Raw genomic sequence first — 16317 nt, 5'->3', positions numbered from 1 at the left:
TTTAACTGATGAAACTTGAAGACGGTAAACATACGATTGCGACAATATATGGTTTATCTGTGTTTAAGCAATCTTGGGTATTTTTATGAGAATAAAGTATATTTATAATGCAATGCTAATCGACATAGCCTTTATCACTGTAAATAATACTGTACAGTAGTATGATTTCTGCCACATTCTGTGACATGAAACCACGTCTGATCACAAAAAGTTATTTCACTAAATTTGGAGAAAACGCATGTCAATAAATGATATATTTGTTGGACAACAGGTTTGTAAACAGACTCATAGACATGCAAAACTGTGCTACTGTACTACATTTATTCATCACACAGACTGATCACACTGTACAGCCCTCACCAAACCAGTTCCAGATTATAGAAGGAGCTCCTCGTTTAGCTATAAACTCTTCCATGTCGCGCCGCACAGTTGCACACAGAAATATGTCAACAACCACACTTTATCGTTATTATCACAGCAAGACTAATTCTTATCGTGGAGAGAATTGTTACCAGTATATAGCCTCGCATCTTGTCATTACATCCTTTTTTGTTTTTCTTTGGTTCGTTTGTTTAGTAGTATTCAGTCTGTTGCGTTCATATTTCATTCGAACCGCACCAGAGTTTGTTTGGAAACAACTTGGCTTGATTTTTGCACACCAAGGTTCGGACGGCAGCTTTCACATTTACACAAATGAACCGCACTAACAGAGCAATCGCACCAGAGTATGGCAAGTGTGAACACAGCCTTAATCTATTTGTTCAAGAATATTAGTGCTAGAAGGTCATATGTTGGCCAGGTATGACTGAATCCATTTGGCCATTTAAAATTTCTCCATCAGCCAATAGCCATGCCCACTTTTCTGATTGACAGAATTGTTGATTGTGTCATGTCCCGAATCAGCTAGTAACCTTGGATGAGGCACATTTTATGACTTCCACTATATATATATATATATAAGTCGCTGTCGGGCGGAAACCACCTATGTCCAAATTTTGTCAATTTCATATTTCTTCACAAATCGATGCTATTGGTCAGTCCCCACGTAGGTCTGTTATTGTTACAAATTATTGACCAATCTAAAGTGTTGAAAATAGCTTGAGAGCTAATCTCTTAACTCCACTGTACACTTCAGCTGTCTGAGAAGTCTCGTAACTCCACATCATCTTCACTCCGCGGTTTTTATTTATGGGAGAAAAAAGGGTAAGCCTAACTCTGTCTGTTTTTTTAGACAGTAACGAGTGAAAATAGTTAGGTTAGATACATTTGAGTAGGCCTGTTTTGTTAAAAATCGATAGCTGTAATGCTTCGGTGCAGAAGGAAGCCCGTGAGCCACGAAGGTAAATTTGCGAGCCGATTATGCTAATTTCCGCCTATTAGACAGCCTAGTCAGCTCATCGTTTTTTGTGTTGCATCACTTATAGCTCTTAAACCTTTAAAATAGAGTTTAGGAAGATGTATGTAACCACAGTCGTTAGCTTTGGTTAACTATTGAAGCCTTGTCTCTTGTCAAAAGGCTCAACGCGACCGCAGACTTTGATGAACACTGCTGGCAGCAGCGACGTCTGTGTCCGTATCATTCTTATCAATGACAGCGTAATCTCGTATCTCCCTGCTCCCAAGTCATAAATCTTGTATCTCCGATTAAACATGATTTTGGGGAAATGTTGTGTTAATGTTGGTACACAACAGTATATGATAGCAATATAAGGTATAATACCAACTTTAACGATACAATGTTTAATAACTCAAAAAATATGCGTTTTTTTTTATTTTCCAGAAAAATAATGGTTTTGGAGATGCCTTTGGATTCTGCCTTGTATTCTACTGTCAATTTAACATGGTAGTTTAACAGTGATGTTATTGTTAAAGGGGTCATGAAATGGAGAATCAGTGTCAAACATCTTAACCTCATACTATTTATTTATTTTTTGTTTGTGTTTATATGCTCTCTCAAGAGAGATGTGCTTGTGCACCTTTGATCTTAGGCTGTAAAAACTGATGTGTGATTGTTTGGATGTGACAGGCTCCCTAAGCTCTACCTCTGTGAGTTCTGTCTGCGCTACATGAAGAGCCGCAGCATTCTCTACCAGCACATGCGAAAGTGCAACTGGTTCCACCCGCCTGCCAACGAGATCTACAGGAAGGACGACGTGTCTGTGTTCGAGGTGAGGAAAAGAAATCTCCACCCAGATAAAAACCACAAATACACGCAGCCACTCGTGCACACTCGTTTTGTATATATGCACTTGGCAGCAGAGACACATGCTCGTCGACACTCTAGTCATGCACACGCTAATGTGTGTTTTCATACGTTCTGAGCCAACAAAGGAAATCTCATTCACACTGATATGTGCGCACACTCCCACACTGGCTCAGGCAATAACATCCGCCCGCTTACTGCCCTCACAAGGTGTTGTAATGATGCCACTTAGCAGGGTAATAAATGTAGAACGGCAAGCTCTCGTTGTTTTAGAATCTCTAATGGTGATTTACTACATCCTTTGTGTTTCTATAAAAGATCATTTAGGTGTAAACATGACATGTAGATCTGAATAGGTGTGGTCTAAATCAATGCTGTCAGACCAGATTTTAATGAGCTTACATGGTTACGTTTGGAGTAGGGATGTAACGATTACCGGTTTGACGATAAATCATTGGTATTACCATTTAATATTTAAATTATCAAAACCGTATTCGATTACCGCGATTTTAACAACTCACGAGAAATAAATGCTATCCAGCATAAAGCACAGTTTTAAGTAAGTGTCTCACGTGAGCACAGCAGCAGAGTAGTTTCGTTTTGAGTGAAATTAGGGCGGAAGAGCTGGGAGGTTTTAAAAGAGTGCTGAGGGAATTATACAAATGAATATATGAATGAATTAATTATATGAATGTACCTTCTGACTGTCTTCAGAAACGATTCGATGGCATTTTGTGTTCATCTTCGCTCCATGCAATACATAAAAGGAGTGTTCTTAGTCGCAGTGCTGCTTTGTTCACGGAGGTTACGGGAAACGGCTGTAATTCAGCTTTTCAATAAGCGCCACCTGCTGTCAGAGAGTGGATTTACAGAGACTTACATTCACATTCAGTCTGTGTGCAGTTTCTGTCTGGCCAAAAAACGGACCAAATTTGCACGCCTTGCTGTAAATTTTGACCGGTTGATGAAAAAGCAGCTTATGTGGATTCTACACATTTAAACAATTCAGATAAGTTATGCCAACAATACATTGTATGGCTCAAAATTATTATTAAGATCATGTTCCATGAAGATATTTTGTAAATGTCCTACCATAAATATATCAAAACTTAATTTTTGATTAGTAATATGCATTGCTAAGAACTTAATTTGGACAACTTTAAAGAAGATTTTCTCAATATGTAGATTTTTTTTTGCTCCCTCAGATTCCAGATTTTCAAACAGTTGTATCTCAGCCAAATATTGTCCGATCCTAACAAACCATACATCAATGAAAAGCTTGTTTAATTTCATCATTATATGATGTTTTTATCTTTCTTATTAAAAATAAGAACAGATGCAAAAAAACAACAGCAGAACAAATATAATAAAGAAACAAATAGGCATAGTGCATTACTTTTTTCATTTTACATCTAAAAAAAAAAAAAGCATTCAAGTAAGAAAAACAAATAATCAAATGTAAAAATCACCAAAGTGTGTTCGTTACAAATAAATTGAGACATTTTTAAGATGTTTAATTAATTAATTACTATTTGGAGCATTGGGACCGCTAGACGAGGGCTTATTAATAAACTCATTTTATGAAAACCTGAAATTTGACTAAAATTGACAACTTTAACTTTTTTTTTTTTTTTTTTTTTTTTGCCTGCATCTCAAAATTAGCCCGTGCACATCTCTACTCATTTTGCCAGCACTGGTCACACATGATTGTCAAATTCTCCAGTACAGAAAACAGCTTACAGGACCTTTTTCCCTACTATCTACATGAACGAATAGCCCTTTTCTAGCCACTTTTCCAAGGTTTCTGTGGGTCCCTAAAATGTTTTAAATTTAGTTTGATCTAATTGCATAAGTCTTTAAAAGAATATATGGGATATTGCCTAATTTGATTGTTATAAATGTGAGTGCTGTACGTTCAAAAGGAGTTGGCTCACAGTTTCAAAGCACTTGCAAACAAATGAATAGTGTGAATTTATGACAAGTGATTGATTATGATCTAGTGTTGATAGATTATGGCAGTGTTTACTTTATGGTATTTATATTGTAATATGTTATACGTGGTTGTAAGAGTGCATATTTTCTCACCTGTTTTGAATGAGCAGGTGTGAGTATTAACAGATATTTACATGTATTCGTTTAGCATACACTTTATAAGACTTACAAGTTAAGGAATAAATCAAGCGATGTATCTTAAAGAGGCAGTAGCATGAGAAGTGCTAGAAAAATTCTAACGATACAATAATCTGTGTATTTCCTTTCTTTAAACACATTAACATACCAGCAAGTATCAGTTGTTTTGCAATTGAATTTATGCCCCAGCATGCTCAACTAAGTAAATCTGAAAATGCAATGATTAATTTTGAGATTCTTTGGGTTTATTCTGAATGAACATATGGTATTAATTTTATTTATGCAGGTATTAAAAGAAGTTTGAAAAGTTTTCATGATAATGGTTGTTGTGCGTAACACAACTAGTCCTCCATTGCGATTCCATTCATAGCTCAACCAGATGTGTAAACCTGAAAGTTTTTCCTCACTTTCCTTCGCTTTTAAATAGCTTAAAAGCGCCGTGCGCATTTTACTTTCACTTTCAAATGAGTGTCAATTCAATTCAAGCGACAACAAAATACAACGTAGAACTTTTATTAACAAAACGGATAAAAATACACTATGCTATATGCCTAATATAAAATAACAAATAGGTTGAGGTATACAAAACTGAAGATCAGTAAACACTGTGGAACCAAATACATAAGAAACGTACGTTTATTAGCAAAGGAATAAGAAAGCTTGGAGACATGATCTAAAAAAAAAATATTTTTTTTTTAAATACACCGTTTAAATAAATAAAAATGAGCTGTGGAACCAAATAAATATATAATATTTAATATAAAATATTTTTAAAACAGGTGCTTTTGCATGTCGTTTTGAAACTCTCCTCTGTCTCACCTCACTCTTGTCAGCTTCTCCTCACGTGATAAATGAAATCTGATCTGTGATGCATGTAGTGTCTATTCTCTAACTGAACTTAATGTTTTTTATTATTATAAAAATCTAAATGATGGTGGTGTTGCGGTGGGCAAGTGATGTAACCGGTGTTGCGGCTTCACACCTGTAAAACCATCAACACCGACTATCACAGCAACCCTAATGTGATTGTAACCACGTTTAACTCTCTTAACCTGAACCGATGCCTGTATTCTGCTGCTGCGTGACCATAGCCTGTGTTCCACGTTAATCAACGCTACGGTGTTGTCGGGTGTGTTACTGCTTGCCTTCCTGTTTGGCCAGTTGGTTCTAGAGGCTCAGGTTTCAGTCTGGTCCTGACTCAGCAGGATACCTGTGGTGGCAGCACTGCTAAAACCTAACACTGTTGGCATTCAGCCCATTGGAAAAGCAGGAGCCGTGCAATTTATCACAGCCTTTGCTCCTGTGGAGCGAGTTTCGTGCCAGTCTCTGCTGCACGACTTCTTTCAAAATGTTGATTTAGTATTTAGTAATTGAGAGTCTTACAGACATTGCATTTTGCAAATATGAATTATGAGATTTAATTGTTAGTGTTACGGTATCTGAATCCTAGCAATGCCACTTGGATTGATCGAACCGAAAAGCCTTCATGAAAACACCTTAACCGATCCGTTTGAGCTCGAACCAAACGAGGTTTCGACCGGATTGAAAGGGGTGGTTTATTCCTTTTCTAATACGATTGAGAGTGCATGTAAATACTTGATCGGATTGAAAACCGAAACTGAACTGACCGTGCATGTGCAATGACGTAAGTTGCGCGGAACGAGAGGTTCTTCTTTGTGTTGTATAAATGCGTGATAAATAGAAACAGCGTGACGCAGCGGTTATGTGCTTATTTTCGCCAAGTTATGAAATGGATAAATATTAATTCTGCTGTTTAAAACAAATAAAGAAACAGTGTTGGAGAACGGTTATTATGCACAAACAGCAGGAAACTCTCTATATGCATGCAATGTGTACGCATGTCAAAAAATGAATTCTGATTGGACGCTTGTGACACACAAACACGCAGAGTCACTTTATTTAGCGTTCATGTAAACACTACGTTCAGATTCATCAGTCGGAATGAATTCAGTTCGATTGAAACAAAAGTTGTGCATGTAAAGATAGCCATCGTCGCTTGATTTCATCATGCCTGGTTAGGACACAGCAAGTCTGAAAAAGTATTTTTTACACTCCAGGTGGATGGAAATGTCAGCACAATATACTGTCAGAATCTGTGCCTGCTGGCCAAGCTCTTCCTGGACCATAAGACGCTGTATTACGACGTGGAGCCCTTCCTCTTCTATGTGCTCACACAGAATGACAGTAAGGGCTGCCATCTCGTAGGATACTTTTCAAAGGTGAGCTAAACCTTTTTTGAGTTGTTTGACAATGTTGAGCAATTTGGCTTTGTTGTTAATGCAAATGTTTACTGCTTTTGTGGCTTGCTTACAGTAGATGCTTTGTTTGCTTCCTTATGGGTTGATTATCCTCCTGGAAAAGATGCTTAAAGTTAAATTTTTTTTTTTTTCTAATTAACAGGTTTTTGCCTATTTTGAGGGTGAATTGTTTATGCACTCGGTTTAAATAATTAAGAACTATATTGACAGCTGTGTATGGCGTTCAGATTACAGAAACCGAATACGATCATACCTAACAAATGCATTGTGTGGCACATGGATAGAAGTATATATTTGTTACATTTGCTTGAATTTTACAAATTTTTTCCACCCTTTTTTTATCCCCAGGAGAAGCATTGTCAACAAAAGTATAACGTATCCTGCATTATGATTCTTCCACAATACCAGCGCAAGGGCTATGGGCGATTCCTCATTGACTTCAGTAAGCACTCTGCATTATATTTCCACTGTTAACTCAGTCTGTGCTCATTTATTTATTTTTTTGGTAAAGAAAATATTTGAGAGTTGTACTCCTTCAGATATTGTCATTAGACACCGAGGGTAAACTGTTATGATTCTCTCTGCAGGTTACCTGCTGTCCAAGAGGGAAGGCCAGCCGGGCTCACCAGAGAAGCCATTGTCAGACCTTGGCCGGCTATCCTACATGGCATATTGGCGTAGTGTGGTGCTGGAGTGCCTACATGAGATCAGAGATCGACAGCTCACCATCCGCAAACTCAGCAAAGTCACTGGCATTTGTCCTCAAGATATCACGGCCACTCTTCTCAATCTGAATATGCTGGAACAGAGAGGAGACCGGTGAGAGATGCTCACACACTAATGGCTGATTTTCATTGATTATACATGGTTTAGTGCTAACACGCAATTAACACAAGGATGCGCCACATTGATCAAAAGCGACTGAAGAGACATTTGTTACAAAAGAGTTCGGTAACACTTTATTTTAAGGTGTCCTTGTTGCACATGTTAAATGTACTTGTATAAATAATGCATAATTACATGCAAGTCACATTAAGCCAAATTCGGTAGCACTTTATTTTACAGTCCTGTTCCTCATGTACATGTACTTATTAATGTTATCACAATAACTAGGTACTAACCCTGAATATACCTTTAAACCTAACCCTACCCCATTTAGTTATCTTATATTACCAGTACTTTAAGTACACAGTTTCCACAAAAGTATTAAGCAGCAGAACTGTTTTCAGTATTGATAAGAAATGTTTCTTGAGCAGCAAATCAGCATATTAGATTGATTTCTGAAAGATCATGTGACACTGAAGACTGGCCTAATGATGCTGAAAGTTCACTATATTCGCAAATGTATTACAGTAGAAAACACTTATTTTAAATTGTAATATTTCTCCATATTACTCTTATTAATTGTTATATCAAAGGAGGCTTGGTGAACATAAGAGACTTCTTTCCAAAACATTAAGAAATCTTACTGACCCCAAACTTTCAGATGGTATTGTATATTTGTTACATTTGTATCAGTCTGTATAGTAGTTTCCTGATTTGTCCTTTCTTGTTATAGGGTGATTATCCTGCGACGAGAGAAACTGGTGGCCTCTCACATGACCCGACTTAAAGCCAAACCTCGGCTCCTTGAAGTTGATCCAGACTGCTTACGCTGGACACCTGTTATCGTCACCAACACGGTAGTATCTGAAGGAGAAGGGGATGAAGATGAGGAAGAGGAAGAAGGAGAGGAGGGACCTAAAGATGTAAGCGTCTCGACTTTTTTTCCTAGGTTCAGTGGATGCAGTGTTTAAGATGTGTACCAGTTAGAGCTGCACGATTAATCGTTAAAAGATTGCGATCTCGATTTAAACACCCATGCAGTCTTATTTCTAAAATGGAGCAAATCGTCTTTTGAAAGTAATTTTCGCTTCAAATTGGCGCTTCAAATAACGGTTGTTGATTACAATGGTGATTACATTGTTTCGCCACTAGGTGGCGACAAGTGACTGTTAAATAATGCATTTGCCATTGAATCATTCATTCAAGAGATTTGTTCAAAACTGCTGATTCATTCAGTAATGGACCAATTGCTTAGTTTTGCTTAGTTCAGAATCGTGATCTCTATTTAAAACAAAAAAAATCGTGATTTCTCAATTTGTCCAGAATTGTGCAGCTCTAGTACCAGTTCATACTGTAGCTGAATTTCTGTTCTCTGCATCTCTCCTATAGATCAAACCCAGCCACAAGAGCTCCCCGCTCTCTTGGCATATGAAAGGGGAACGGGAAAAGGAGGAAGAGAAAAAGAGCTTCCCAGCGTTCCCAAAAAACCAAAGCTCTCCTCCATCCTCTTCTGTTTGCAACAGTGTTCTTAGTCCTGAACGTTCTCCCCTTTTTCTTACGGCTAATGGGGAGCGCAGGGGACCTGGCCGCCCTCCCAAAAACTGGTTATGGGGCAAGGTGAAGGATGTACCACGTACAGGACCAGGTCGACCCCGTAAAGTAAGGCCCCCAGAGGAGGAGGAGGAGGAAGATGATGAAGAGGAGGATGATGAGGATGAGGATGAGGAAGAGGATGAAAGAACTGGCATTAATAAAGTGACAACATCATCGATGCTCTTGGCCTTAGAAAATGAGCCTGACTCCACATCAGCCTGTCCCTTGGAGGCTTCTAGGCACCCCGCAGTTCCACAGTCACGCAGCAGAGGGCGGCCACCACGGAAAAAGCGTGGCCCAAAACGCAGGCTTTGTGAGGAGCCTGAGGATGACCTGCCATCGTTGCCCCACACCACAAGGCTGAGCGAACCTGTGCCAGCCTTCATTAGTGAGAGCAGTGAAGATGAGGATGAAGATGATGATGATGATGTTGATGATGAGGATGATGATGAGGATGATGATGAGGAAGAGTTAAGGAGTCGCTCACCACCTGTCCTCACCAAGCCCACATTAGGGCTTAAATGCAAGGTATGACACATTCTGCCACATGTAAAGCACATACAGAGAATTGAAATTACGTTACTCTCAGACCCTTGGTGCATACAGATAACACTAAACGCTAAAGGTGGACTGTAAATGCAATTAAATACAATTTATATATAATACAAATATACAAATAAGGGCATGCAAAAAAAAAAAAATGCAAATAGAGTGCAAATCAGTGAAATAAACAAACAGTGCAGATATAATGGGTGTAGTGCAAAAAGAAAAACTTTTTTTGCTTTCCTCCTCTTGTAGTCTCAGAAGTTGCGCAAGAGGCGTGTACGTCAGCGCAGCCATCCCCACAGCAGCGTCGTTACAGAGACCATCTCGGAGACAACTGAAGTTCTGGATGAGCCATTTGTTGATTCAGATTCTGAAAGACCCATGCCCAGACTAGAAGAAGAAACTCCATTTAGCAACCCTCTCCGGCGCTACGCAGCGGCCCGCAAACACATGGGACCTGCCCCAAAGAGCATCAACAGAGGCAATCTGACTGAATCGGAGGAAGATGGTTAGTACACCTAATAGGAGTGGGAATCTTTCAGTACCTCACAATTCAATTCATATCGATTCTTGGGGTCACACAGTTTTTTTTGTGCATACTGGACGTGAAACGCACAGGATTTTGATACAAAAACACACCAGTCTATAGTATGGTAGTCCTGATTCAAGAAATCGGTGTTTCCTATTAACTTCCTAATAAATAAATAAATAAATAAATAAATATTTTACACTTTCCATTAGGGATGTGCCTGAATCCATATACCGTGTTCGTAAAGGAAATGACGTGTACTATGGAACCCATAAAGGCAATAAATTAGTGCTGTCAAACGAATAATCGTGATTAATTGCATCCAAAATAAAAGTTTTTGTTTACATAATATATGTGTGTGTACTGTGTATATTTGTGTATATATAAAAACACACACACGTATATATTTCAGAAAATGTTATTTTTATATATTAAATATATTTATTTGTAATATAATTTACATGTCTATATTTATATTCATGTAAATATTTTCAAAACATACTGTATGTTTGTGTATTAATATATACATAAATATACACAACACATGTATTATGCAAACAAAAACTTTTATTTTGATGCGATTTAATCGTTTGACAGCGCTAGAATAAATATTTCAATTCTCTCGCAATTATATCGTTGGGTAATTATACTGTATATAAATTGCGGGCATCAGGGAGCCTTTACTAATATGCTGGGCATTGACATCACCTTTGAATGTGCACTGGCTTTTTGCTTTTACGTTCGAGATTCGCGATCACGCACACTCTGTGTATACTATGGAGCGGCAGTACTTACCACACATTTCACAAGATTAGATGTTTGTCAGTGGTGCTCAGGATCTGTAAATCATTCACCATCGTCCTCAGTCATCTCTCCTTACTGTGTTTATGTGGTAAGCAGGGCTCCAGTTCAAGGAACGAAAGTAATTTTGACAGAACATAACTACAAACAGAAACACAATAAAATGTAATAGTTTCCGAACATAATTGAAAATTTGAAATGGCCATTAACCGGTTAAGAATGTTATTTTATCATTCCATATAATAATTGAATTTTGCAGTCAACCAATCACAAATTTGGTAGTATATAGTACGGCCTATGCATATGTGATGTTAACGCATCCAACAAGTGAAGAAAACATCACGTTATTGTTATTTATTATTATATTAACTAGAAAATCGATTTTTTAAATTTGTGAATCAATTGCGATACATGTGAATCTACCCCCCCACCCAAACACCTAAGGATGCCTGCTGTGGTTTTATACTTTTATACTTTTGTGCGATGTTTGTTGCAATAGTGTGATTTCAAAGATTTTTCTCTTTTGTTCAGATCCCACTCCTGTGCTGAAGCCGGTTGCTGTCCTGAGAAAACCTGAACCTTCAGATGCCACACAGAGAACGGGGGCAACAGCTGAGATGCCTGAGGTTCCAGTAAAAAGAAAGAAAGGCTGGCCTAAGGGCAAGAGTCGCAAGCCACTCCACTGGAAGAAGCGTCCAGGCAGAAAACCTGGTAGTGGAGCCGGTCAGACAGCTGACACCAGTCTAGCAGACCAGTCCTCGGAGGACCCACCACCTCCAAAGATCAAAATGAAGCCTGGCCGAAAGCCTCGCAGCTATTACCTGCAGCGTGCACAAGAGGAGGCAGCCAGACAGGAGTTTGAGCAAAGCCGATTAGCTCAGGAGCAGCTAGACAATTCAACACTGGAGGACAAAACTTGTAAAAGGACAGTCAGAGCCTTAACATCCGACCTCAGTCCTGAGAAACTGAAAGACTCAGAAGAGGAGGACGATTTCCTTCAGGACTTCAGAGAGCCATCCAAACCCAAAAGGCGAGGTCGGCCTCCAAAAAATGGCAATCTCCCTCCCCCTGTACCCAAACCTCCTCCTGTGTCTGAGCCAGAAGAGGAAGATGAGGAGGAAGACCGACCATGGTCAGTTGAGAAGATCAGCCGTCCTCCTTCTCGTACCATGTCACAGTCTTCCAGCACCAGAGCTTCTCAGCCGAGAGCTGATGAAGATGAAGAGCGGGATGATGAAGATTGCGATAACGGGGTTAATCGGAGAACAGCAGCAACACCGGGCTCAGGAAGCCGGCGCAGCGATGATCACGATGCCGACGACGAAGGAGATGGTCGTCTCGAAGAGAAAAGTGACAGCAGCAGTAGCAGTAAAAGAAGAAAGGGCCAAGACTCTGAGGATGATGTTGAGGAGCAAGAAGACGAAGAAGAAGAGGAACCATCATCGCCTGCTCGCTCTCCCCCCGTAAAAGAAGAACCCCAGAGCAGTGAGGGTTTTTTAGACATGCAGACAAACGTGGCGAAGGATTACGTCAGCAAACAGGAAGAAGTTGAAGACGAGGAGGAGGATGCAGAGGAAGTGCAGGAGGTGAAGACGAGCTCTGCAGATACGGAAGAACGCCGTCGACGAGAGCAGGAGGAATCTGCGGCGGCCGCGGCGGCTGTAGAGACTGTAACCGCAATCGCGGTGCCTTCTGAGCCGCTGGAAATGCATCCTTTACACGTCGAGGATAAGACCGTGCTCATGATGGAGACTGAGCATTCACACCAGCATCCCGACTTCAAAGATGACTTGAGCCACCAGCAACACACACATCACCACAGCAGCGAGCTGGATCTGGAAACCGTGCAAGCTGTACAGTCTCTCACGCAAGGCGAGGCCCAAGAGGAGGATGCAGAGTCCCACGGAGCTTACCAGGATTGTGAAGAGACGCTAGCTGCATGCCGGACTCTGCAGAGTTACAGTCACGGTGAGGGTGAGGAAGAAACGCTAGCTCTGGTGGAGGATTGCGGAGCCTCCCAGCACAGTCCCATGCCTAACCCACCCATGCCTACGTTACCGAACCAGTCTGTCCGTTCAGTCAGCAGCCCTGGGATGACTCCTGGTCCTATGGATCCTGGATCAGGCGTGCCTGGTCCTACAGGAACTGGAGCGAGTGGAGCATACACCCAAATAACCCCAGAGCACCCCAGCTCTCTATCCGCTCCCTCATTGCAAAACATGGAGACCTCTCCTATGATGGACGTGCCATCGGTTTCTGATCATTCCCAACAAGTGGTAGACAGCGGATTTAGTGATTTGGGCAGCATTGAAAGCACTACGGAAAACTACGAAAATCCAAGCAGCTACGATTCAACGATGGGCGGCAACGGAGGAGGGAGCGGAAGTAACGGAGGTGGCATGTCCGCAGCGGCGGTAGCATCTTCCTCGTCTTCGTCCTCAAGTTCAGCCACACCTTCGTCGTCGTCATCGTCGTCTTCGCAAGGCAGCAGCTGCTCCTTCATCTCCACGTCCTCCAGCACAGGGGTCGGCTCTCAGATCCCCATGGGCAGCTGTAGCCTTATCCAGCAAGCGGGTCCTGGACAAAACGGCGGAAACGGTGTACCACAACCACCTCCTCCTCCGCCCCCGCCTTCCTCTAGCACTCCGAGTTGCGGAATAAAGTCTCCGCAAGGCTGCGTCATCGAAAGACCGCCGAGTGCCAGCCAGCAGCAGCAGCAGAAAAAAGTCTCTCAGCCGACTCAACAACAACAAAACCCTCAACCGCAGCCTCCACCCTCCGCTCCTCCACCTCCTCCCCCTCAACAGCAATCGCTCTCGCAGTGCAGTATGGGAAACGGCTTCGCCTCCACACCCATGATCATGGAGATTCCCGAGAGCGCGGGCAGCGCCGGAGGAGGTCGGAGTTTGTATGACCGCATGGGACAAGACTTTGGCGCCGGCGGTTACAGTCAACACTCTGCTTCGTTCAGTTTAGCCAAACTCCAGCAGCTAACCAACACCATCATGGACCCCCATGCAATGTCTTATTCGCATTCGGCCGCGGTCACGTCATATGCGACGAGCGTTTCCTTATCCAACCCGGGCTTGGCGCAGCTCGCTTCTTCTCCACACCCACCTTTGCCCCAAGCTCAGTCCACTATGACTCCACCTCCAAATTTGAGTTCTGGCTCCATGAATCTCGGTTCGTCTTTGATCCAGTGCAACATGACAGGCGCCAACATTGGATTGCCGCCGCCTCCGCATACGCAGCGTTTGCAAGGCCAGATGGCCACAGTCAAAGGCCACATTTCAATTCGTTCCAAAGCCTCTCAGATTCCTACAGGCTCCCCTCACCAGCAGCAATTGTACAGCCGCAGCTCTGGCGCTGTGACCATGCAAGGCTCTCCACGAACTTTAGCGGTGCAACGTGGCATGATGACGAACCTCATGCCTACCCCTGCCGCTTACAACTCCATGAACATGAATCCGCTCAATGCTGCCATGTCTGCTGGCTACCGAATGCCACAGCCCATGATGAACAGCGGGTACCACAGTAACCCGCCTTACATGAACCAGCCAGCCCAGTACCCCATGCAAATGCAAATGGGCATGATGGGAGGCCAGGCTTATCCGCAGCAGCCTATGCAGCCCAATCATCATGGCAACATGATGTACACGGGCCCCTCGCACCACAGCTACGCAGGCGTCCCCAAGCAGTCGCCTTACATGAGCAGATGAGCGACAGAGAACAAGCAGAGAGAGACGTTCTCCGCCGGACTCTGCATCTCTGTACTTTACCCATTTGTATCCACCACCCTCCAAAGTCTGGGCGAAACTGCAACAAGATGAGCTTGGTGGAGGAAGAGGACATAGAGACTGCGACGATTTCTTTTCCTTTCTAAATATGTTGTCGTCAAGCTCTGTTCCTTTTAGGTTCATTTCCCAATTGCCTGAGCTGGGGAGATGATCTAATGGACCTTTATTGTGGCAAGTGTCATGCTCCCCTGTGTGGACCAACAGGGGTTGGTTTCCACCGAAATGTACGCCACTGAGACAGAAGAGGCGAAGCATCAAAGCAGCTACAGGGGAAGTGGACCTAACTTTTCAAACTGAGAAACAAATGCATTTACGTTGTTATCGAACATACATTGAATCATGCACACAATCGTTCAATTGACATAGGAAGCCTTACCTAAAAAAAAAAAGAGACAAAATAATTGTAGATGGACTATTTTTTTTTTATTATAATATTATTATTATTATTATTATTATTTACTTTATTTTTAATATGTTCTCGTTTTTTTCAATGACTGTTGAAATGCTTGTGTTTCAATCTGACCTGCTCATGCTTTATGTGTGTGGACAAAGTGATTCACGCTCGCTCATACGCTCACTCATGAACACATTCACTCACGCAGAGCTCTGTAGCCACTGGAGAGCTTACGTGGAGACGCACAAGGCGTCTGAGGTTTCTGTAAATCGGTGTCTTCCCAGTACGGAATCGTGTATATCCAAACATAACAGTGGCGGACGTCTGATAGTAGTGACCATGCATCTATAGACTGGACTAAACAGAAGTCCTTGGAAACTAGTTAATGTAAATATTCTGGTACTACCTGGTTCACAGCACAGAAATCACAGAGAAGAGTTTCATAAACACTCCACCGATGTCACTAGAGTGCGCAGCAGTCAATAGTGGGAAGGTCTTTAATTTCATACTACAAAGTGCAGCGTCCATGTAACGTTAAAGGGGTTAACCACGCCTGCAGAGCAGATAGCATCGCGACTGTGCTCATCCGGTGACGTTAACGATGCCTCCTAAAGCAGGCACCTCAAAGTAAGTAGCGCTCCTCGTACTCCAGCTGATCATGGGGTAGTGATGTTAGCTATTAGCCACCAGAGGGAGTTGTACAAATAAGTAGATCCGTGTCTGCAATGCACACACGGACCAATGAACACACACACCCGGGAAAAAGGTTAAAGTGCATGATGTCCTGAGATGGTTACTGTTTTAGGACAACGGGCAGAGAATTTCTTAATGTTCCAGTATTCATTGTCAATATGAGGAATCTTTCTCAAAGACCTGACGTTTCATATATTATTTGTGCGCTTTTGTTTTTCTGAATTTTATCAGACTGGGCAGCTTTCTTTTATGACAAGCTGACTCTTTTTGACTTTAGAAGACTTATTGTAGAGAAAATGTTTTTTCTAAAATATAAAAAAAAAAAGAAATTCTGACATGGATATTGGTACTGTCATTTTTTTCACTTCTGTTTCAGGAAAAAAACAATGCATATTTTTTAGCTCGACTCTTGGGGTAATATTATTAAGAAATTCAAAACTAAAAAAAATTACAACTCACTTTTAGTGAATTTAAGATGCCTTTAACCTTTCCATTCCATCTCATCTCTAGAGTTTTCTATCTTTGTG

The 16317-nt window shown here is 41.5% G+C and overlaps 1 protein-coding gene across 1 annotated transcript in view; it reads left to right on the top strand.

Moving 5' to 3' along the window:
• The window catches only part of kat6a (K(lysine) acetyltransferase 6A), a 41524-nt gene extending 25395 nt beyond the window's left edge, over nucleotides 1–16129 (top strand). Inside the window, exons 10-17 of the mRNA XM_058775396.1 lie at nucleotides 2027–2168; nucleotides 6412–6573; nucleotides 6961–7054; nucleotides 7200–7431; nucleotides 8171–8360; nucleotides 8827–9558; nucleotides 9829–10084; nucleotides 11438–16129. Coding sequence (XP_058631379.1) covers nucleotides 2027–2168; nucleotides 6412–6573; nucleotides 6961–7054; nucleotides 7200–7431; nucleotides 8171–8360; nucleotides 8827–9558; nucleotides 9829–10084; nucleotides 11438–14625 — 4996 coding nt within the window. The 3' untranslated portion in view covers nucleotides 14626–16129. The remainder of the gene's footprint in view (nucleotides 1–2026; nucleotides 2169–6411; nucleotides 6574–6960; nucleotides 7055–7199; nucleotides 7432–8170; nucleotides 8361–8826; nucleotides 9559–9828; nucleotides 10085–11437) is intronic.
• The last annotated feature ends 188 nt before the right edge of the window (nucleotides 16130–16317 follow it).

Source organism: Onychostoma macrolepis, chromosome 05 (assembly GCF_012432095.1).
Source record: "Onychostoma macrolepis isolate SWU-2019 chromosome 05, ASM1243209v1, whole genome shotgun sequence".
Taxonomy (NCBI): domain Eukaryota; kingdom Metazoa; phylum Chordata; class Actinopteri; order Cypriniformes; family Cyprinidae; genus Onychostoma; species Onychostoma macrolepis.
This window is presented reverse-complemented; position numbering and strand designations above follow the sequence as displayed.